We start from the raw sequence: 23,743 nt of genomic DNA, 5'->3' as shown, positions 1-23,743 counted from the left end.
CAATACTGTAAAAACATCTATTTTCATACTATTCAGAAATTAAAAGCAGTTAAAATTTATAATTTTAACTAGCTAGGACCCAGTTTTGATTTTTTCCCATATAGAGAGCCAGATATCCCAATATCAGTTACTGAGCAGTCTGTCTTAGCCTCATTAATTTGTGATGTCATCTCTGTTATATACCAAGCTCCCATATGTCTGTGGCTCTATATCTGAGCTTTCTTTTCAATATCATACATATACTTCTCTGGTTCCTGGTAAATGCGACTGTGTTCCATTATTATAGCTTTGAAATATATTTTGATACCCAACAGGGCAAACACTCTATGCTTATTTTTACTTTCAAAAGTTGTTTTACTCTTTTGGACACTTTTATACATCCATATGAATTTTAGAATCACTTTATCAAGTTCCCTGAAAAATCCTGTTAGGATTTTGTTGGATATTTTATAGAATTTATAAAATTGGCACCTTTCTCAAGTTGATTCTTAAGGTGAGTTTTTAGTACTTGTTAGTGATGTATAATTTAGGACTTCTGAAAGTTATAACTAAAGGGATGAACATGGAATCTTTTTTCCCCTAAATTTTGGGGATGGTCTGTTTCTTCTTTGGGGCCACTTTGCCACAGTTAAAAAAAATTTTTTTTATAAGAATTTATTTGAGCCAAACTGATGACATACAACAGGGTCTTAAGATTTCAAATGCTCAAAAGAATAACAGTTTTGCATATTCTACTTAGCCATAATTTAATAAACTGTTTAAAAACTAGACTAACACTATATAAACTCAAATCAAATGGATTAGATTAGAAAAAGACTAAGAAACAAGTGGGTTCAAACTGAATAACAGTCTTATGAAAGAGTAATGATTTCTCTCTCCAGGTGTGGTTGCCTCCATTGATGTTCTGTTTAGAAAAAGCCACAGTGAGATGCATCATTGAGTTTATAAAGAGATGCTTTTTCATTTCTAAGAGTGACCCTTGCTCCAAAAGATGACCAGACACATTTCTCACTAGTAGATCCTGCTGATGTGTACCCTTACATTTGGGGTTCTCCTTCCTCCCTTACCATCAAGAGCGCCTCCATTGGATCCCCACCGTTGTCTCCGCCTTCCAACTTCTTGATTTCTCTTCATCCTGCTTCCTTGCTTAGTTGGACCCCATAATTTGTACATGTATGTTGCTTTATACACACACACAAAAACCTGAATCATTTATAAGACAGAATAATAATCTCTTTGTATGTAATAGGTATATGATCTGACATTTTTGATACAAATAATTTTTTTGGTCTGCAGATATATAATTTTTCATTGAAGAAAGTATGGAAGTTCTACATATTCAATTTTTAATTTGTTCTCTTGATTGTTCCTTATTTATCCAGGATGAGACGTCTATCATTCTTTCACGAATATGATGAATATTATATTTTATTATTTTTATGTAGTTTTAGTTTTAAAAAGATGTAACCTTTTATTTTGCTTAGTATGTTTTGTTGTATAGTAGAAATTATGGCTATGAATATGAAATCATTTTCAAAACTGCTAATTATTTGCAAGAATATTTATTAAGTTCTTTTAAAATTATATTTCATATATTCATTTATTTATGTTTACAGTCAAGTCCCTTTCATAGCTCTTTTTTCATCATAGTTCTATGTTTACATATTTCTCTGAAGTTGCATCTATTTTTTATATTAATATTCCTTCCTGTTGATGTGCATATTGTTTTACATGAGGGCATTTTCTCCTCAAGTACTGTATACTAGAGATTTTGAGATTTTTTATAAAACATTTAAAAAAATTTATTGATTTTAGAGAGAGAGAAAAAGAGGAATGGAGAGAAAAAGAGAGAGAAACATCATTTTGCTGTTCCACGTATTTATGCATTCACTGGTTGATTCTTGTGTGTGCCCTGACCGGAGACCTAACCCACAACCTTGGTGTATCGGGCTGACACTCTGACAAGGGCTATAAAACAATTTTGTTGAGGTATAATTCACACAAGATAAAACACACCTACTTAAATTCTACAATTTGATTTTTAATTTTTTACCATTTTAACCACTTTTAAGTGTGTAGTTCAGTAGCATTAAGTATATTCACATTGCTGTCTAACGAATCTCCAAAAGTTTATCTTGCAAAACTGAAACTCTTTGCCTATTAAAGAGTAACTCCCTATTGGCCCCCCCAACCCATGGCAACCACCATTTTCCTTTCTTTCCCTGTGGATTTGCCTATTCTATGTACCTCACGCATATTAGTGGAATCATACAGTATTTGTCTTTCTGTGACAGGCGTATTTCACTTAGCATAACTTCCTCAAGGTTCATCCATGTCGTATCACATCACAGGATGTCCTTGCCCTTTAAGGCTGAGTGTTCTGTAATATGCTTACACTACATTCTGTTTATCCATTCCTCTGGCTATTGTGAATAATGCTGCTATGGACATGGCTGTGCAAGAGATTTTTAGTATTTTTTTTTTTAAAACATTCCCCAAATGATTGTGATGTGCAATAAGGGAGAGAACCACTGAGGGTTCTTAGAGGATAGTCTAGTGTGAAAAATCTAATATAAATCTTAATGTGACATCTAAAAAGTATTAATATATGTCATCTGTACATTGCATTAGAGAAATGTAGAAACATTACTTCTATTTTCTATTCAGAAATTGTGTGCTTTCTATTTTGAAATTGGTTTTTATCCAAAATTTAAGGTGTTACTGTGGGCGACTGATTGGAGACCATCCTGGGATAGATTTTACCTGGACCACTTCAGCTGCCATTGGCGATGAAAATGAACAGTGGTCTGTTGAAAAGCACACGACGAGAAGCCCTACAGATACCTTTGGCACTATTAATTTCCAGGAAGGCGCGCACATCCACCACGCCAAGGTTTGTTAATAACCCATGTTATATTGCTGGTTTCTAAGAGGCTACAACCTCCAAATTGTATCTCCTAATTATATCGCCAAGTGTAGATGATCAGATGACCTGGTTTTATTGAAAAGTGGATCCATGTCATTAACCTCTTGACAAAAATGGCCTGATTCTCCCTTTCCCAGGGGTGTGGCCTGCTGTTTATTTGACTGAGCTCTTTCAGCAAACTTATGCCCTCTGTGGAAGATGATGGCTTGTTGCTCTTGAGACAGTTGCCAGAGGGCTGCTCCTGTGAAACTCAGAAAGTTACTCCCAGACAGCAGGCGTTCGCTGAAGCGTGGTCGTAGCAATTACTCTTAACGCGTGGCCATTCATGCCTGCTATGGCCTCGTGAGAGCCTCTCCTCAGGAAGGGAATGGGGGAACCTCTCTCTGCACCCCGGAATTCTAGTACTGGGCTCTCAAGGCAATTTTCCTTCTGTCCTTAATATGGTAATTTTGCATAGGGTTTGCATATTGACAGGTCAGCTACCTCCCAGTTGTTTTCTCAAACTTGTTAACCTCCTGCTGCTTTGTTAAATGCAGTTTTTCCAGGGGAAAATATGTGTCTGTGGGGCACCTGGGGAGGCTCAGAATCAGCTGTATTCTGGAGTGTGGCATCAGTTGGGTGGATTTGAAGCAACAGTTCTTCACAGTGCAGTCATAATAAAGTTTCATAATATAGCTCTACAGTAACCTGCGTTTCCAGTTATTAATCCTCTTGCATTGAACTCTGTGCATTGATGTCTTCTTTAGTTGGCAGGAAAACTGCCTTCATGCTCCTCTCCAATCGGTTTTGGAAGCCGACTCTTAGTATGTATGTAGTTAGTCTGTATGTAGTTTTTCCCTTAAGTCTTTCCTTTTTTGCTGCTTATATTTATTCAGAATCACCTTCATTTACTCATTTTTTCACCTATTTGACAAATATACTGGGTGCCCATACTCTGCTATCCCCAAAGAGCGTATATTCCATTGGTTTTATGGGGGAGGAACAAACTTTCCTCTACTCAAGGTTCTCTGGCTGGCCTAATAGTCAAATAGACATGAGACAGATCAGCAAGAGCAAATGACCAAATTTAATACATATGCATGGGAACCCTGCATGCACGAGAGGGTCAGAGACCCCACTGGCGGAGAGGCTCAGCGATGGAAAGGGGGATGGAGGCGTGTAAGACATCCTGAGCTGGAGATGAAGCAATGCACCGGGGGGCTTCAAAGGGTCATTGCAGGGTGATAAGAACAGACATTTAGCAAATAGAAGTTTGCCCTGCCCTACAGATAGTAGTTAAAGGGAGGGACCAAATTTTCTCTTGAGCCTGAAGCTAAAATTTCCTTTAGCTCACAGGAACCTGCGTACCACTGAGGCACATCTTGGGGTGGCTCGTTCTGAACCCAGACAGTTAGAGTCTAGTGAAGGAAACACGAAATAAATATACAGTCACCACAGAGAGTGGGCATGCTCTGAAAAGGGAATACAGGGTTGTTTGAGGGAATAAAAAAGGTGAGTCCTGTTTTTCTGGGGCTGTGCATGAGTGTCAAGGAAGCCATCTGAATGTAAGGACAGTTAGGCTGAGATCAGAAAGATGGCTGAGGTGTTTGGCATCTGGTGAGACTGAGGGGTAAGACCTCTCTAGGCAAAAGAAATACCTTGTGCAAAGGCCCATGAATTAGAGTATGGCACATTTAGGAGAACTGAAAATATGGTGAGACAGACCTCCTGATCACGAATACATTTTACATTTAGCATTTGGCTCCCGTTACATCCTACAGTAGCTGAATGAGTTTTATTTGATCTCCAGAAGAGAAGTGTCTGTTCTTCTATACTTCAGCCCAGAGTTGCCCTTCAAGTTCTCCGTGAGCAGGGGGAAGCTTGTGAGAGCTGGTTTTTCACCTCCTTCCACTGCATTCCCCTTCCCCGTTGTTTATCCCACCACCACATCCCAGAGGATTGTTCTTGGCTCTTTGCCGGTCTGAGTCTACCTAACCTGCGGAGGGAGTTAGTTATAAAGGCGGGTGTGTGTGTGTGTGTGTGTGTGTGTGTGTGTGTGATTAACCTTTAGCACAGTCTTTGGTTGGCCTTGGGGAGAAAGGCTCTAGTGCTGATAATTTAATCCAGGTTGTTTGTCCTGAACTCTCAAGGAGAAATGTCTTCTAGGACTGAAAGGTCTTATGGTTGCAAGGGAGGGGCTCCTGGGAGGAGGCTGGGGTAGAGGAAAGATGAACTAGACCAGAGCTGCCCCTCTGCGCTTACTCATTGGGAGAAACATGAGTCATTTCACAAAGGCCAGCTTGTATTTCTTTCCTACTATTGGAATATGTAATAAAGCCGTGGCAACTGCTTCTCCTCACTTGTGAACTGACTCCTAGGTGTCCTCAGATTCTTTCTATGACTCGCATTCTGTGATGGCTGCACCATCACGATGTTCAGAAATTGTAATGTTTTAATTATGACATAAAAAGATTATGGTTTTTGAATTTCAAAGATAAATGGAAAATTGTTTTAAATTTCTTTCACATTCTGGAGGATAAATGTGATAACTTTTATTTGTATATCCACCTATGGTTATTTTTGGTATATTTTTATAATTCATTTTTTTATCGCCCTCCTTTCTTCCTGTAAATCTGACTTATTATGTTTTTAAGTTTCTTTATCTTTATTGTTGAGAATATTACAGATGTCCCCTTTTTATCCTCCTTGATCCCCTCCACCCCACCTCCATCCCACCCCAGGCCCTCCCCACACCAATGTCTGTGTCCATGGGTTATGCTTATAAACATATAAGTTCTTTGATTAATCTCTCCCCACACACTCCCCCATCCCTGCCTTCCCTCTGAGATCCCTCAGTCTCTTCCATGCTTCTATGTCTCTGGATCCACTTTGTTCATCACTTTATTTTGTTTATTATATTCCACATCTAAGTGAGATCATGTGGTACTTGTCTTTCTCTGACTGGCTTATTTCACTTAGCATAATACTTTCTAGTTCCTTCCATGTTGTTCCAAAGGATAAAAGATCCTTCCCCTTTTAGCTGCATAGTATCCATGGTGTAAATGTACCACAGTCTCTTTATCCACTCATCGGCACTTGGGCTGTTTCCAGATCTTAGCTGTTGTAAACTGCGCTTCTATGGACATGGGGGTGCGTAACTTCTTTCTGATCGGTGTTTCGGGTTCCTTAGGATATATTCCTAGAAGTGGGATCACTGGGTCAAATGGCAGGTCATTTTTCTTCCTCTAAATCTGACTTATTCTTGCTGTTGGTTGGCTTATGCTTGAGGAAGGCAAACTCATCTCAACATGATTTTAATGATCTGTGTGTGGCTGCCGCTGCTGGAAAAACAAAGTCAGCCATATACTATAACCTTAGGCAAAATGCAAAATGATTCTGGGGCTACCTGCTGGTTTGGATTTTCCTCATCTTTTTGGTTACATTGGTTAATCAAAGATATGACACTTTTGTGAAAAGTATTTATTTTGGGGAAAAACATTTTCAGAGGTATAATTAATATAAAGGAAATGGTTGGAATGTAAAATTTACAAGAAATTAAATGTGCATGCTCCTGGATCTTAATTTAAATTATGCAAATATGTCAAGTAAATTAAAACATAACATTTATGAAAAACCCTATGTCACTTACTTCTAAAAACTTTTTGTAAATGGGTTTACTGGAGTAGTGATTTTTGTCACTTTGAAATATTTCTGCCTCACCTGAGACCTTCTGAGAACATGGGTGGGCAACCTTGAAAACCAGAGGAAGCCTTCCTACTGTGATTTGTAATTCCCAGAAGGAACTTAAAGGGGGCATGGGATCCTTGCAAAGTAAATATTTCCATTATGTGAAAATGAACTTTTGAAGAGATCTCAGGCCCTGCCTTTTGAGTTTTGGTGATTTTAATTGCCTCTCTGCATGTTCATTATGATGATGATGTGTTTCTCACTGTTTTATACACATGTGTATATGTTTATCTTCCAGTACATTAGAACTTCTTATGATACAAAGTTGGATCATCTGTTACATTTGATGCTGAAAGAGTGGAAGATGGAATTGCCGAAGCTGGTGATCTCTGTCCACGGGGGCATCCAGAACTTCACGATGCCATCTAAACTTAAAGAGATCTTCAGCCAGGGTCTGGTCAAAGCTGCCGAGACAACGGGAGCGTGGATAATAACTGAAGGCATTAATACCGGTAAAGCACACTCCCTTGTGACACACCTTTTAAAAATTCCCTCTTTGTGACTGTGAATCAGACAGTAGGGCAGCTCATCGCCACTCTGCAGTGCTCCCAGGTGTGGGGGCACTAGGGAGAAAGACTAAAAGTATAGTGACTGGCAAAGAAATGCAAGAGAACCACAGACCTTTTCTGGAATGTGTTTTTACCATTGTTAAAATATACTATTTTTATATAACTTTGGGTAAAAGTTTTGGGTAAGAAGAAAATAGTCTTTCATGAGTTTTGGACTATGGTGAGGTTAAAAAGGAGATGGAACCCATGCAAGTGTGTAGTGTGTGGGTATGGACATGAGCTAACCTCACCACGGTCAAGTTCCCAGGCATTGGAGATCAGGGGTGTGTGTAATAATTGCATTGAGTGTATTGGGCATGAGGAGATAATTAGCTACATAATTGTCATTTCACTCACTGTCTCCATCACTGACTTTCATGCTCCTTGAAATCTTACATTCAAGGGCTTTATGTAGTAGTCTCTGAACCTCCAATCCTACTTCTTTGCATCAGTATTTATGAACTGTCTGCAGAGACTCACATGGGGACTTTAAAAAATACAGATGCCCAGACTTGACCTCAGATTAACTAGAGTTTTTCAGGGTGGGGCTTCATAAGTGTGTCTCATGTGCAGCCAGTGTTGAGAACTAGTAACTTCTCACACCCTCCTCTGTTAACAATCATCTGTTATGATTCTGACAGTAATTCTGATGTTTGGGTTCTTTCTCAACACATTGTTGTTTGACACCAACTGTGTCCTATAATTCAACTCAATCCTGATAGTCTACCTGGAAATAGTATCAGCTTCCACGGGTTAAGGGCTCAGTCCCACAAGACTATCCCCACTTCAGATGCCAGTCATAAGTCCAGATTGTTATCTGTAGTTCTAACCAACTACAAATATAAATCAGAGGTTCCCATGACATCCTCCTTCTAATTTGCTAGAGTCGCTCACAGAACTTAGGAAACCAGTTTACTCACTTGATTACCAGTTTATTATAAAAGAGTTATAACTCAGGAATAGCCAGGTGGAAGAGATGCATAGGGCAAGGTGTGTGGGAAGGGGCACAGAGCTTCCATGCCCTCCCCTCTTCTCCACCTGTTCTCCCACCTGGAAGCTCTCTAAACCCTGGCCATTTGGTTTTTATGGAGGCTCTGTCATATAGGCATGACTGATCAAATCATTGGCCATTGCTGATTGAACTAACTCTCCAGCTGTCTTCCATCCCTGGAGGTCAGGGGGTGGAGCTGAAAGTTCCAACCCTCTAAAGGCTTGGTTTGTTCCCCTGGCAACCAGCCCCTTGCTTTGGTGCAGTCCAGGAGTCACCTCATTTACATACCTTTGTTACTCTCGCCACTTAGGAAGTTCCAGGGTTTAAGGAGCTCTGTCAGGAATAGGATGAAAACCAAATATATATTTCTTATTATAAATCATAATATCGCTATGGTTTTTCATCTTTTATTTCCCTTTCTTTTGATTTTGATTGGTCCTAGTCAACGCCTCCTATTTTTTTAAATATATCTTTATTGATTTCAGAGAGAGGAAGGGAGAGAGAGACACACACACACACACATCAGCGATGAGAGAGTCATTGATCGGCTGCCTCCTACACGCTCCCCACTGGAGACTCAGCCCTCAACCCAGTCACGTGCCCTGACCGGGAATCGAACCTTGATCTCCTGGATCCTAGGTCGATGCTCAATCGTGGAGCCATGCCCGGCCGGGCAATGTCTCCTATTAAATTCAGCCCATCCTTTAAGAGCTACATTAGATGCCAACATACCCATGAAGCATTCTTTATCTCAACTGACTTTTGTCTCTTAATTTCTATAGCATTTACTGCCTATAGCACTTGCAGCATTCTCTGCTTTTCCTTATCGGTTAGCATGAGTCTGTGTATTAGCTTCTCTTCCTGGTTGTTAGCTAGACACCAGGGCCTACACATCTGCTAGGCATTGAGCAACAGATGCTGGTTTGACAAATCATTTCTTCTGACTGAAAGGAATGAAGGAAGCAAATGACTGAAAACCAAAGCAAAATAAAACCAAAGGATTTGGCTTGTCATCAATGGGTAACCTGGTTGTTTTATTGAGATAATTATTGTTTCAGATTCTTGGAAGAAAATGAAGTTGGTGGAGTTCTTAGTCTGTTGTACAGTACTTATTTTATTTCCAGTACAAAAGGCGGTAGGTTGGGAAGTTTTGCAGAGTTCAGAAAAACATAGACTTGGGTAAGGCCAATTAACTGCATCCCTGCATTATGTGCTTTATTTTACTTATTGCCTTTTTTTTTCTTTAAACACTTTCTTTAAACTGGTTAGGACCAGTTAAGGAACACAAATACAATAGTGTGAAGACTATCGAAACAGTTCATATGAACAAAATAAATGAGAAATGATACATACTTGGAGCTTCCTTAAACAATTATTAAGTTTGCCCTGGCAAGGTATTCAGTTGGTTAGAGCATCGTCCTGATAAGCCAAGGTTGTGGGTTCGATTCCTGGTTAGGGAACATACAAGAACCAATGAGTGCATAAATAAGCGGAAAAGCTAACTGATGTCTCTCTCCATTTCCCTCTCTCTCTCTCCCTCCTTCTCTCTCTCAAAGCAAAACAAAACAAAACAGAATAATTAAGGCCTGATCTGATTCAACCACAACTCCTTAGGGCTTGACTACTCAAGAAGTGGTCCCTGGACCAGCAGCACCAGCATCCCCTGGGAGCTTGTTGGGAATGCAGATCTCAGGCTCCTCCCTCAACCAACAGGATCAGGATCTACATTTTGACAACATCCCCAGATGATTCTTATGCACACTTACATTTAAGAAGCTTTGCTTATGAACTTCTGCCTGTTCTTGAGATGCTTCTCAATTGTGGTTAAACATTACTTGGCATCAATTTTTGACATTTACTTAAATTAAATTGTACAAGCCTTAAGAATCTACTACTTATAAAGCAGTTGGATAGCTTTTGTGGATGGAAAGATGAGGAAGATACAAGCTCTGGGTTTAGTGATGGGGTAGGTTGTGACAGTAAGCAAATAGGCAATAAGCAATAACTAAAGGTGGGACATTGTTGAGATACAAAGAAAGTGTTTGGGAGTAAAAGGAAGAGATAAATTCTAGTTCCAACTGAGGGTACCTGGGAAGGCTTGGAGAAGGGTATAGCACTTGGTATTGGCCTTGATGGAAGATTATGAAGAGGTTGTCTAAGTAGAGTGGTAGCCCCAGGCTAGGCACACAGCTGGAGATTAAGGCATGTGTAGAAAGAGGTCACCAGCTGGAGGTGCCATGTGGTAGAGGCAGGGATAGCAAGGGAGACTGGAGCCAGATTGGGTGCTATGCTGATGGGCCGAGGTTTTATTCTCTATGTAACAGGCAGCCTTCGAAGGATTCCGAACAGGAGAATGAACAGAGAATGTCATGGTCAGATCTGGTTCTACAGAGAATTTCAACAGACAATGTGTACTGGGATCACATGTGGGCTGCTGAAAAACCACCACCACCGTGCTGGTAACCCATGCCAAACCTACAGAATCCGAGTATCTATTGTGGTGGATGGCTTCACAGTGATATTGATGTGTGCCTGTGGTCTAGAACTCTGATTCTGGAAAATGACTCTTGGAGAAGTGCAAAAGATGGGTTGGGAGGGAGGATGCAGAGAGAGGGGAATGATTTAGGTACTATGCATCAGGTGCACGCACTGTGCAGGGTTATTATTTTTTTCTGTGCTAATGTCATATACAGAGTCAGTACTATACATAGGATAAATAAAGAATGCAATGCAGCACTGTGATTAAAAGTCAGATTGAGCCGATCTCAAGGGGCTACATACTGCATGATTCCAACTATAAGACATTCTGGAAAAGGCAAAACTATGAAGACAGTAAAAAGATCAGTGGTTGCCAGGGGTTAGATTGGGGATGGGAGAGAGCTAGAGTGAATAGGCAGAGAGCAGAGGATGTTTAGGGCAGTGAAAATACTCTATATGACACTATAATGGTGAATACATATCATTTATACATTTGTCTGAACCCATAGAGTGTAAAACACCAAGACTGAACTCTAATGTCAACTGTGAACTTGGGGTGATTATGAAGTGTCATTGTAGGCTCATCAGTTGTAATAAATGTACCACTCTGGTGGGAGTTGTTGATAGTAGGGGAGGCTGCGGTTGTGTGGGGGTAGGGGGCTTATGGAAATTCCCTGTACATTCAGTTTTACTATGAACCTAAAACTGGTCTAAAAAGTGAAGTTTTTTAAGAAAAATCAGATATCCTGGATAAGAATCCAAGCTCTGCAAATTACCAGCTTTATAACCTTGAGCAAGTTATTTCACTTCTTTATGCCTTAATTTTTACCTATAAAATTGACTAATGGACTAAGAAAGTTTCTACTTAAAGTGTAAACACATGTAAAACAACTGGTGCATAGTAAGAGTTGGCTGTTATAATTATTGCTACTATTATTAATCCCAGAAGGGCATTAATGTATTAGCTCTGGAATATTTGTGTATATAAAACTATTAAAATAACTTGCCTGAATGAAGCAAGGAACACGCCTGAAGGATGTTTTGCTGGAGCAGTAGAGAAGGTTAGAGAAAAAAAAATCCTTAGAGCATTTGTGATTTCAGGCCTGGGCTTACAGGACATTCTGGTCAGGCAAGTGTGGGGGCAAAATTGAGGTGGTAAGCAGAAACTGCTCATAGCGAGAGGAGAATTGTTCAGGTAAGGAGATGTCAAGAGGGAGCAGAGGAAGCCAAGATAAGGAATTAAATTCCGCCGTGGGCAACAACTTTTCCTAACAATGTCTCTTTGCATATACTTGTCTATTTGTCTTTTTCTGAGAGTCTGGTTGTTTTCTCATGATTTGCAAGTTAAAGCTTGACTTCTAAACTGGTTGTTCACAGGAGTGTCCAAACATGTTGGGGATGCCTTGAAAGCCCATTTCTCCCAGTGTTTGAGAAAAATTTGGACAGTTGGAATCCCTCCTTGGGGTGTCATTGAGAACCAGAGAGATCTTATTGGAAAAGATGTAAGTAGACAACCCTTTCACAACAAAAGGAAATGAACATGTATCTGATTGCCCACTTAGCACTGTAGCTGGATAGCTAATGAACATACGGAATGTAATATATCCAATATCAACTTCTGACTCCTTCTGCCTTCCTTACCCTATCTTCGAAAGTGACAAGTCCATCCTTGCAGTTGTTCAAGGAAAACCTTGCACTCATCTTGGTATAATCTTAGTCTCATGCCTCAAACTTGATCCATCACTATATTATCTCAGCTTTAATTTTAAAATATATCCAGCCCTAGCTGGCTTGCTCAGTGGTTAGAGGTCGGCCTGTAGAATGAAGGGTCCTGGGTTCAATTCCTGCCGAAGGCATGTACCTTGGTTGCAGGCTCGATCCCCGACCTGGTTGGGGCACGTGTGGGAGGCAACCAATCAATATGTCTCTCTCACATCCATTCTTCTCTCCCTCTCTCTCTTTCTCTCTCTCCCCCCTTCCATTCTCTCTGAAAAGCAATGGGAAAAATATCCTCAGGTGAGGATTAAATTAAAACATACCTATCATCTATCTGTCATCATCTATCATCATCCCCAAATCTGACCTCTTCTCATGATCCCTACTGTGACTGAGTCAGGTTCAAGTCACCATTTTTTGTCACCTGGATGATTACAATAGCCATCCCTACTCTCACCCTTGTCTCTTACTACAGTCTATTCTAAACACAGTAGCCAGAATGGTTCTTCTAAAATATAAACCAGAACATGCTACTCCTCTGTGAAAAACCCTTTAGTGGATCCTGCCTCACTCAGAAGAACAGGCAAGCTCCTTGCAGTGGAGGGCACGCAGCAAAATAAGGACATTCATGATTTGGCCCCTCGCTCCCCTCGTCTCGTACTATTCCCTGCTTCATTCATTCCTGTGTGTTGATTCTTTAGTTCCATCTGTTTGTTTTTCTAAAGAGAATAGATTTGTCTAATTATGTTTATGACTAATGGATATTTTTGGTAAAAATCTCAGCTATAATAAAAGGTATGAAGAAGGAAGATAAGTATGGTTAACATTTTGGTGTGTATTATTCCAGAATTTTTTCTTTGTATCTGTGCATATGTATAGTAAAAAAAAATTGTATGTAAAATAAGTAATAACTGAAACCCACTACTGCAAATCTGTTCTTTTAGCTTAACTATTTAACATACAGTAGTTATTGTTCTATGTCAATTACTATAGACATGCTTATGGTTTAGTTTAACATTTCATTTTGGAAAATTTAAAAGTAATAAAAGAGAAGATAGATTAGAATACTGAGCTCCTGTTTTCCCATCTCCCAGCTTCAACTTACGAACTTATAGCCAAATTTGTTTCATCTATTCCATTATCCACTCCACACCTCCTCCCTCCATTATTTTGAAGCAAACTCCATTAGTAAATATTTCAATAGGTATTTCTAAAGTATATGGACAATTAAAAAATATAGCTAGTTTTCTGTTGCCATACCTAAAAAATTAATAATAATTTCTGAATATCATCAAATATCCAGTCTGTGTTCAAGTTTCTGATTGTCTCATAATTTTTTAGTTGTTTGATATCATCCAAAAAAGTTTCCTATATCATGATGGGTTGATAGGTCTTTGAGTGACTTATTTTTTGAAATGAGTCATTTAAAATCACTTTTAATATATAGATTTTCCCTCCATCTCTTTTTTTTCTTTTCCTTTTTGGCCATTTATTTGTTGAAGAAACTGGGTCATTTGACCTGAAGAGTTTCCCACAGATTGGATTGCAGATTTAACCCCTTTGTAGGGTTTAGCCTTTTCCTCTCTCTCCTGTCTCTCCTGTAAATTGACCCAAAGGCATGATCAGATTCACCTTTTATCTGTGCAGGTTTACGCCATAGGACGTGTGCCCATCCCTGGTAACCTATGATTATCTCTCTCTTTTTTTTGGTAAATATTTATTTTGTGCCCTTTTGCTTTTTTTCCCTGTTAATCCTCACCAGAGGATATTTTTCCACTGATTTTTTAGAAAGAGTGAAAGGGAGAGAGGGGGAAAGAGAGAGAGACATTGATGTGAGAGAGGTTGGCCCGGAATTGAACCTGAGACCCCTTGGTCTGAGGGCCGACGCTCTAACCACTAAGCCAAACTGGCCAGGGCTGATTATCTCTTTTTATGATGTCATTGCCTACATTTGTTATTTCAATAAGGTTGCAAAGTGCTAATATTTAATATAGTGTTCTTTCTTCATTTATTATGTTAAACACTCTATAGAGAAAAACATTTTCTTACCAGCCACTTGGTTTACCTTGTGGTGCAGTTCTACAGGAGAGGGTAGAATAAATGCTTGACTCTTTCTCTTTATTTGCTGGTTTACAAATCAATGAGATGATTATCTACCATCCTCCAGGGTGAATCATGAGATTTTTTATTATTTATGAATTTAAACATATTTAGTATGTTTCAATCCATTACAGTTATTATTCTTAATCATGCTCAAATGGCCTCCTTTTGCCCAGTGGAGCTTTTTTGAGTTGTCTCCTGAGTCCTTTTCACATAATTCTAGTTATTTTCCACAGCTTTCTTGCATTTTGCTATGAAAAAATGTTCTAGGTTCACTGTATATATTTTTTGCTCTTAGAGAAATGAGTGGTTGCTTTTAGTGGGAAATAGTATTAACAGACCAAATTCTGGGGGGGCTAGCAGTGCATTTTGATTTTTCATGCCTCATAATATTCCACTGTACTATATTTAACTATTTCTCTGTTATTGTTTATTTAGATAAATTTCTTGTTTTTCCCTATTACAAAAGTGATATTAATGTTGTAATAAGATATATAGATCTTTGAAGTTAGCTGGCTTTATTTCCTTTAAAGTTATTCTCAAAGTAGTATGCTTGGGCTAGTTGGTATCTACCTTTAAAAATGTGACTCACTGACTTCCAGAAAGGAAGTAACAATTTGCATTCCTACCAACAGGGTGTGAAGGTGCCCATTTTTCTGTTCCATTGCTAGCCCTGGGTATTTTGGCCTTTAAAAAAATTTGCCATTTTGGTAGATATAAAATAATACTTACCTGTCTTATTTACATATCTTTGATAACTAGTGAAGTTCAACATTGTTTCATGTGGTTTTTGTGCATTTTTAAGTATAATTATTATATTTTGAAAGACCTTTTATGTTGTAATTCAGTCTGTTTACATTTTTGTTTGTCATGTATGCTGCATTTCCTCAAGATTTTATTTTATATTATTTATGATCATTATTCCATGAATAAAAAATGTGTATTTAATCTATCAATAACTTTCATTTTTATTTCTGGCCTCAGTGTCATCCTTAGGAATTATAAAGGTAACTTTTTAGGAATAATGTTTGTAAAGCTTATAGTGCTTTTTACATTCATTATTTCTTTTAAGCCTTACAGCAACCCTCTGATGTAGAAATTATTATCATCTCTATTTATACATGAAGAACATCAGTCTGAGAAAGGAGGCAGGGATTACCCAGAGTTAGTAAGAAGAGTCTGGAGTTAAACTTGTGCTCTTTGAATACAAATCCTGTCCTCTGATCTCGAAAAACAAATAAGAATTGGAATTGCTGCCCTGGGCGGCATGTTTGAGTGGTTAGAGCGTGGGCCTGAGCACCGAAAGGTCTTGGGTTTGAGTCCTGGTCAAGGGCATGTAGCTGGATTGCAGGTTCGAACCCAGGCCCTGGTTGGGGCTGTGCGGGAGGCAATCAATCAAGGCAACCAATTGATGCGTGTCTCTTACATCGATGTTTCGCTCTCTCTCTCTCCTCTCCCTCCTTTCCACTCTCTCAGAAAATCAATGGGAAAAAATATCTATCCTCTGGTGAGTATTAACAAAAAACAAACAAGAAAACAAAAAAAATTGGAATAGCTTAATGGAAGAGTTCATAAATGTTAATAAAGATCTGGATGTTTTATATAGAATGAACTGCCATTTGATTGGCTGGTAGTCTTCATCTCATTTGAAATACTAGAAAATCAGTGTCAAAATACTATTCTGGAATAGATCTGCTAAAGGCATATTTTCTGGACACTGATGTAGTATGTGTAAAGATGCTGATTCTTGAACTGCTTTTTAATCTTCTGAAGCAAGGTAAGTACTGAAATTGAAAACAATATTTAGAAGCATTTTTAGCAATGTGGCAGCGCTGTGACATCCACACACGAGGTGAGTGGGCTCTTGCTGAGCGGTGGGTGTAAGTGTGTTGTTGAACTTGCACCGTTGAATCTCATGAGCAGAGTTGCATACTAGTCACGCATAGTAGGACATATTGGTCAATAAAAAAATGGGAAATTAAAAAACATACCACCCAATTGATCCTTCACCACAGAGAGCTTGAGAAGCACTGCTCTTGGTAGCAAATCATGCTTTTTAACCTCAACAAGAACTCCACAGTGCAGAGACAGGCCTTTGGAGCAGCTGAACCACTGGAAGGGTCTCGAGCTCTGACCCTCCTTTGTCCTTGCAGGTGGTGTGCCTGTACCAGACCCTGGGGAACCCCCTCAGCAAGCTCACCACACTCAACAGCATGCATTCCCACTTCATCCTGTCTGATGACGGGACCGTGGGCAAGTATGGAAATGAGATGAAGCTCAGGAGGAACCTGGAAAAGTATCTCTCTCTGCAGAAAATACACAGCTGTGAGTACCACAGGGGTTCAGCCAGCACGTCCTGGCGGGGGCCTGCATGGAGCTAGGTGCTGTGGGTTACAGCTGGGAGACAGGAAAAAATAAAGGGGGGACAGTAGAGATGGGGAGGTTTTGTGGAAGAGCAGAGACTTTAGCAGAGTCTCCAGGAGTCCTGAGGGTTGGGTGGATAGAGAGAGAGAGAGGAGGGAATGGGAATGACTGAAGAACAGCAAAGAGACTGGCCTGAGAAAACTAGAAAACTGGGGTGTGTTCAGGACACAACCAATCCATGTGTCTGTCTCTCTCATTGATGTCTCTCTCTCTTTCCCTTCTCTCTCTCCCCCTCCTTTCTACTCTCTCTAAAAAAAAAGGGAAAACAAAAAAGAATGACTTCAAACACTTTTTTTTTGTTTTCTTTACTTTAATAAAGTAATATATAGTCATGATAAGAAATTCAAACAGTGAAAAATACAATAAATTGAAATGTAAACGTCTTTGAGGGTTACTCTTTCCATCTTGTTTATAGAAGTAACCACCATTAAAAGCTGATTGAATTGGCGAAAGTTTGATCATTTTTGGAGATGAGTGATGGATACTTCGGGATCCATTGTATCACTCTGTTTTCTTTCAGACAGGTTTGAAATTTTCCCCTATGAAATGTTACTATTTCTTGAAGACTATACTTATTTTTAAAAATTACTGAAACCCTTTTTAGCTACTTTTTTTTTAAAACCAGAGAAACTTGAAAATGCTGACACCGTAGTTATGCGACTTTTATGTAAAAGTCCAAGCTTCTGGCTTGTCTTGAACTAAGCAAGTCTGAGTCAAAAAGAGAGGGGTAGAGCAGGTAACAAATGTACGTGGCGATCGAAACACTTGTGTCTGGAAATCACAGTTTGTAACAGGTTGGTATTGTTTGTCATCTGAAATAGGCTCAAGACAAGGCGTGCCCATGGTGGGGCTGGTGGTGGAAGGAGGCCCCAATGTCATCCTCTCAGTGTGGGAGACCGTGAAGGACAAACACCCCGTGGTGGTGTGTGAAGGCACTGGCAGGGCGGCCGACCTCCTGGCCTTCACCCACAAACACCTAGCAGATGAAGGGTAAGTGGTTGACTCTCACTTTTGGAACTCTGTGACTGTTCCTTCATTGTAGTTCTTTAAGCTCTGCTTTTATGTGGGCCAGATATTCCTGGAGGACAGAGGTAGAGACTGGAATTCATTTTTCAGTGATTTTTGTATTTATTAATCAAAATGCCCTCCAGTGATGGAAGTTGCTTTTTCCTTAGCTGAAGAATGACCTTGAGCCTTGTCTGAGCTTCTGGAAAAAGCATTTGCAGGGAGAGTGTGGGAGGAGATGCTCCTGCAAATGGCCATTAAAGCTGAAAAAAATCTGCAGTGAGCGAGGAAACCAGTGTGACTGGATCACCTTCAAGGTCATTGACCATTAGTAAAAATAGCAGGATTGGGGAAATCGACATCCTGGCTTTTATACAGCGTATTTTGTGTTTATTTGAGGGTTTAACTCTTTACCCCTTTTAAAATAAGAAGGTAATTTTTCTCCGGCCACCCCCCTATATCCATTGTGATTCTTCCGATTTCAAAAGCATGATGTTTCTACCGTGTGAGTAAATAAAGTGCTAATGAACTAAAATACTGACCCTGCTAATTTACTTAATAAGCATTCATGCTTATGTTAGAATTGCTTTCTGACGATTCTTTCCTTACAATTTCCCTCCCTTTCAGCCCCCAGCTCCCTGCTTCTACCCTCTACCTCCTTCCGTCTCCTTTCACACCTCTCCCTTTCCTAGTCACCCTTGATGAGTGGTTTTTGAACCTTTTGGGGTTTCCGATCCTTTTGAGAATATGATGCCCATAATTTCTGGAGATCGATAGCCTCCTGGATATCTATCAGCCCGAGGACCTTGCCCCAAGTGTACTCTTGCCAGGATCCTGGCAGATCAGGCCACGCTCTCTTCCAAATTCAGACGCCCGGGCCGCTGCTTCTCTCTGCTTGCCCCCTGCTCATTTCTTCCTCGGCAGAACTGTCCTTAGGAACCTCTCAGGTGGGGCAGACGGTTGCTTTTCTTGTACTGATGTTGCTGCCTTGTTCCCTTCTCTGCGATGTGTCCAGTCACGGCCACTTCTCTCCCCCAGGACCCTGCGCCCTCAGGTGAAGGAGGAGATCAGCTGCATGATTCAGAACACTTTCAACTTCAGCCTCAAACAGACCAGGCACCTGTTCCAGATTCTCATGGAGTGCATGGCGCACAGGGATTCTGTGAGTGTTAATTTTAACACTTGTATGTTTATTTTCACCATTTTTGAGAGTATGGAATTTTTCATTTTTAACTTAGTATATAACTCTACCGAACTTGACTCTTAGTTGAGTAACTTGGTTTCTGAACTCCCCCACCCTCTGTTTCGAATTCCCAGCTGTACCTGGGAGAAAGCACTCAGGTAGCATAGCAATAGTACATAAAGTGATTAACTTCGTGAAAATTAAACAAACCTTTTGTGTTTTTTTGTTTTGTCTTTTTTTTAAATACATCTTTATTGATTTCAGAGAGAGGAAAGGAGAGGGAGAGAGAGAAACATCAATGATGAGAGTCATTGATCAGCTGCCTCCTGCACGCCCCCGACTGGGGATCGAGCCCGCAACCCGGGCATGTGCCCTGACTGGGAATCGAACCCTGATCTCCTGGATCCTAGGTCGACGCTCAACCGCAGAGCCACGCCCGGCCGGGTAACAAATCTTTTCAGTGGGTAAAGGAACAGCTCCTTGTCTTGAGTGAACTCAGGTCTGCCGGGCTCGATGGCTGCATCGTGGCATCCTGAGTAAACCCTGCAGGAGACCGTTAAGGACGTACCTCGGTGGGAAACGTGACGATATATCTGGGATAGAAAATGGAGTCCACACGCTCTGGGTTATGAACATAATGTAGATTCCAGGAAAAGATTTTAGTGTTTTAGGGCCTTTCATGAAAATTTTTATCAATGACTCAGCTAATATGAAGCTGACAATTACAGTAAATATGCAGATAGGATTTACGGTGATCTTTCCAGAATTTGAAGGCTGGGCCCAATTATTCAAGATTTTGGTCATCTCTAAGCACCTGGCCTCAAAAAACCAATTGAACAAGTTCAGGCTAGACAAAGTGTGGCTAAGCATATGTGAAAAAGTCTTGCGGTTTTAGTTGACTTAATAACAACAAAAATAACAACCGTATCTATCATTAGCAGTGTGCTTTCAGACATATTTCTCACTCAGTCTAGCCCCTTGAGCGAGCTGAATGTGGCAGTGACAGCTTAGTTCAGTTTCAGAGAAGATGGAGCAGAAACCTAGAGAAATTGGGTGATTTACAGTCATGAAATTATGAAATAGAACTGAAACTTGAGCTCAGAGTTGAAATCTCATACATGGTCTACTACATTTTATATTTCCTACAATAGTCAGTAAGTTAAGGAAAGGACACGTTACAGAGATCACTCTTATATTTGCCTCTTCCTGTCATCAGGGAGAAATACTAATGAGTGGCGGTGTAATATCAAGAGAGAACTGGAGAAGGCAATTAAGTGTTTGCACACTATAGGAATTAGGTTCTCAGCTCCTGTACAATTGAGGGTTGATTTTATTCATGCATATAGAAGGACTGTTAGGTGGAAGGAACCAGTGTGCGAATTGTAGAAGCATAGTTTTTCTGCCTTTAATGGGACCTTGGAGGTTAGGGTTCCTCTCATAACATGGGTGAGGAACCTCAGATTCAGTGATCATAAGATACTTACCCAAGGTTGAGTAGTTAGTGGCATATCTGGGGCTAGAACTTGCCAGTTTAGGCTCTTTTTTGTTGAACAGCTCCCTCTACTATATAAAATATATTTTTATTTGGAAAGACTGAGATACATTCATTAACAGTAGGAGACCTTTTATAATAATAAATAATATCTTTATTTGTCTTAAAAAAATAGTCACATGAGGGGTTGCCCAGGACACTTTGTCATTGTGATGACAGTGTATTGTTTGTTGTACTTGCTCATTGGGTGCACTGCAATTGTCTCACTTATTTTATGACAAATCCATGAGGATTCACTTCTCATTAAAAAGCAAAAGTGTTTGTTTCTAAAGCTAGGTAAACAGAAGGATCTCATTTGGTATTCCTTTAAAATGAGGGATGCTTTTCTTTACACAAGGAACCGAACTGAGTTTCTTTCCTTGTAGTACGTGCACAGTAAATTAATGCAGTAATGTTCTTTTATATGTTTCCTCTGGGATACATGGAATTTTTTAGATATTTTTTCCCCTGCATGCCCACAATTCTCTATTACCCTATGTAAAAATTTTTCTTTTCTACAAGTACAACATTATTTTAAAAAAATTCAGTGATTATTGACATTAATAAAGATTGTTTTCCTCAATTCATTAGCTCAAGAATGAATTTTGTGGACAGTCTTGAAAGCATTTCTTTGCTAGTTTCCAAAATGTATGGCTTTATGTTTTCCAACTGTTATAGATTATCATATTTGAGGCTGATTCTGAGGAGTTGCAAGACCTTGATCTAGCAATCCTAACAGCTCTGTTAAAAGGTGAGTGTCTGACAGGGTTAAAACTGTTCCTTACTTCCTGTTTTCACATTCAATGGCACTTTGTGCTTCATATGTTGACATTTTAAATAGAATATATGATTGTTCCTTTCTTTTACTCTAGGCACAAATTTATCAGCATCTGAACAATTAAATCTGGCAATGGCTTGGGACAGGACAGACATTGCCCAGAAACATATCCTAATACATGGACAACATTGGAAGGTATAATAAAAATGAAGTTACTTGGAAAAAATATTTTTGTGTTGGTTTGTTAGGGAGGGGCAAAAGAGGAAATTGGAGGAGAGATTAATTGATTTGGGAGTGGTGTGGGGGTAGCATCTCCATAGCTAGGTGCCCAAGGATCACAAAAACATTTCTCTCATCTACTTTGACTCCCTGAAAACATTTCTATTCCTCTGGCTCTGCAGCCTAATTGAAGCTGACAAAGGAAGTTGGGGAAACGACAAATTAGAAGGATTTTTATTTTTTGAATGGGCAGATTTTTATATCATTATTTAAAACTTTAAGTTTATTTTATGTTTTTGCATTAAATTATTATGTGCTCATAGTAGAAATGAATGAAAACAGAAAAGTAGACAGAAGAAAAATTATCTATAGTGGTAATCATAATTACTATTAACATTTCATTTAAAAAATTAGTTGTTACTATACCATCGGTAGTTTACTTTGGGGTCAGACTAATACATACATATTGTTTAAAACATCAAATGGTACTAAAAGTCTATTAAAAAACACAATAGGTCTTTGCCCTGCTAATCCTAAGAGCCAAGTACTTTTGACATTTTTGACTGTTCTGTATTTATAAACTTCCTTATTTCTAAATAATAATGGCTGTGAAATGGCACCAGGTGTTAGACCGGTGGAGTCAGACTTTACCTTGGTTCAGCAACCTCTGTACTTTTGAGCTCTGGCTAAGAAAGAATTCAGAGCTAAGACTCAAACTATATGCAAAGTTTATTTAGAAAGTCACAGAGGTAGAAGTGAGCTGAAGAAATGGGGTCAGGAAACAAACTACAGAGGCAAAAGAAGGGCTTTTGGAATTTAAGGAAAGAAAGCAAGAATATATGAGCCCAGGGGAAGGAGCAGGGGAAAGACTTGGGTGTTCTGGGGAAAGAAGGGGGTGAGAAAAGGCACAGGTGGGCTCAAGAGAGAGCTGTGCTGGGTCTTCTCTCCTAAGGGTTTTATGGTTCGGAATTTTAGGGGAGGTCCCAGGGAAGGATTTCAATAAAATATTCATCAGCTTTCCAGGTGTGTCCTTTCATGGTCATGGTCTCCACTGATTGGTCAGCACCAGGGAAGGGGGTCATGAGTCATGGAAACTGGTCCTGATATCAGCCCTGGTGTCACCCCGACTGGCCTTGCTGCTTTTCTGGGCCTGGAGCTGAAACACAACTGATGTTATCTCTAGCTTGACCAAAACTCTGTCTCTGTGGTCAACAGACCCAAGGCTTTGTTCCTAAGATTATTTGATGCAGATCAGAACCTCATTGCCCTGAGGTGTTTTTTTTTTAACCCTCACCCAAGCATTATTTTTATTGATTTTTAGAGAGGAGAAAAGGGGATGGAGAGAGAGAGGCATCGATATGAGAAAGAAACATTGATAGGTTTCCTCCCATACATGCCCAGACTGGGGATCAAACCTGCAACCTAGGTATATGCCCTGACCAGGAATTGAACCCGCAACCTCCTGGTGTGTGAGATGACGCTCTAACCAACTGAGCAACCTGGCCAGGGTTGTCTTGAGGTCTTAAAGCTTAAGGGAGTGGTCATGCAAGGGCTTGTATGGGGGTCATATGAGACTATTCTCTGCCCCCCTGTTCCTCTTCTAAGGGGGTTTATCACATGACTAACAACCTGCCAGGGGAGGAAAGGTCAGGGGAGGGTCCAAATCCTATGACCAGCAATATGAAAGGTGAAGGGCCTAAATCGCATGACCAGCAATATGCTTGGGGAGGAAAGGTTACCCTGGGGGCGAGGTCTTACCCTACAATTGTCTGTTGCTAGACACTCGGGGCTTTCTGCCCTGCCCTGGTGACCTTCCATACCTGACCCACTGTCCTTGCTCTCTTCATGCCTATTTAACTGTTTACTGCGGTAAGTCATATGCTGTCTTCTGATTCATCAGTTTTAGAGGCCTCTCAGTGCTTCTCTGTGTTCTTCACCGCTGCAGTCTGGACTGGTTGCCTGTGATTCCTGGTGCTGGACTGTCATCCTTCCTTGTCTTGGGGATTCCCTCTTGTGTTAGGACGCCCATTTTCTGTATTGCCTGTCTTCTTCTTTCTTGGTTTACTCCTTTATTTTGGTGGTGTGCATCCTTCAGTAGCTTCCTGAGAAAGGGAGTAT

The 23,743-nt window shown here is 40.0% G+C and overlaps 1 protein-coding gene across 1 annotated transcript in view; it reads left to right on the top strand.

Annotated features, from left to right (window-relative positions):
* TRPM6 (transient receptor potential cation channel subfamily M member 6) overlaps nt 1–23,743 on the top strand; it is a gene marked incomplete at its 5' end in the record, with an annotated part of 95,677 nt that overhangs the window by 4,682 nt on the left and 67,252 nt on the right. The window contains 8 exons of the mRNA XM_016222979.2: nt 2,716–2,893; nt 6,891–7,104; nt 12,047–12,171; nt 16,639–16,810; nt 17,731–17,899; nt 18,953–19,076; nt 21,307–21,379; nt 21,501–21,601. Of these exons, the coding sequence (XP_016078465.2) occupies nt 2,716–2,893; nt 6,891–7,104; nt 12,047–12,171; nt 16,639–16,810; nt 17,731–17,899; nt 18,953–19,076; nt 21,307–21,379; nt 21,501–21,601 (1,156 nt within the window). The remainder of the gene's footprint in view (nt 1–2,715; nt 2,894–6,890; nt 7,105–12,046; nt 12,172–16,638; nt 16,811–17,730; nt 17,900–18,952; nt 19,077–21,306; nt 21,380–21,500; nt 21,602–23,743) is intronic.

The sequence above is a fragment of the Miniopterus natalensis genome, chromosome 12, assembly GCF_054644295.1.
Source record: "Miniopterus natalensis isolate mMinNat1 chromosome 12, mMinNat1.hap1, whole genome shotgun sequence".
Classification (NCBI taxonomy): Eukaryota; Metazoa; Chordata; class Mammalia; order Chiroptera; family Miniopteridae; genus Miniopterus; species Miniopterus natalensis.
Note: the sequence above shows the minus strand (reverse complement) of the source record. Positions and strands in the feature narration are given on the sequence as shown.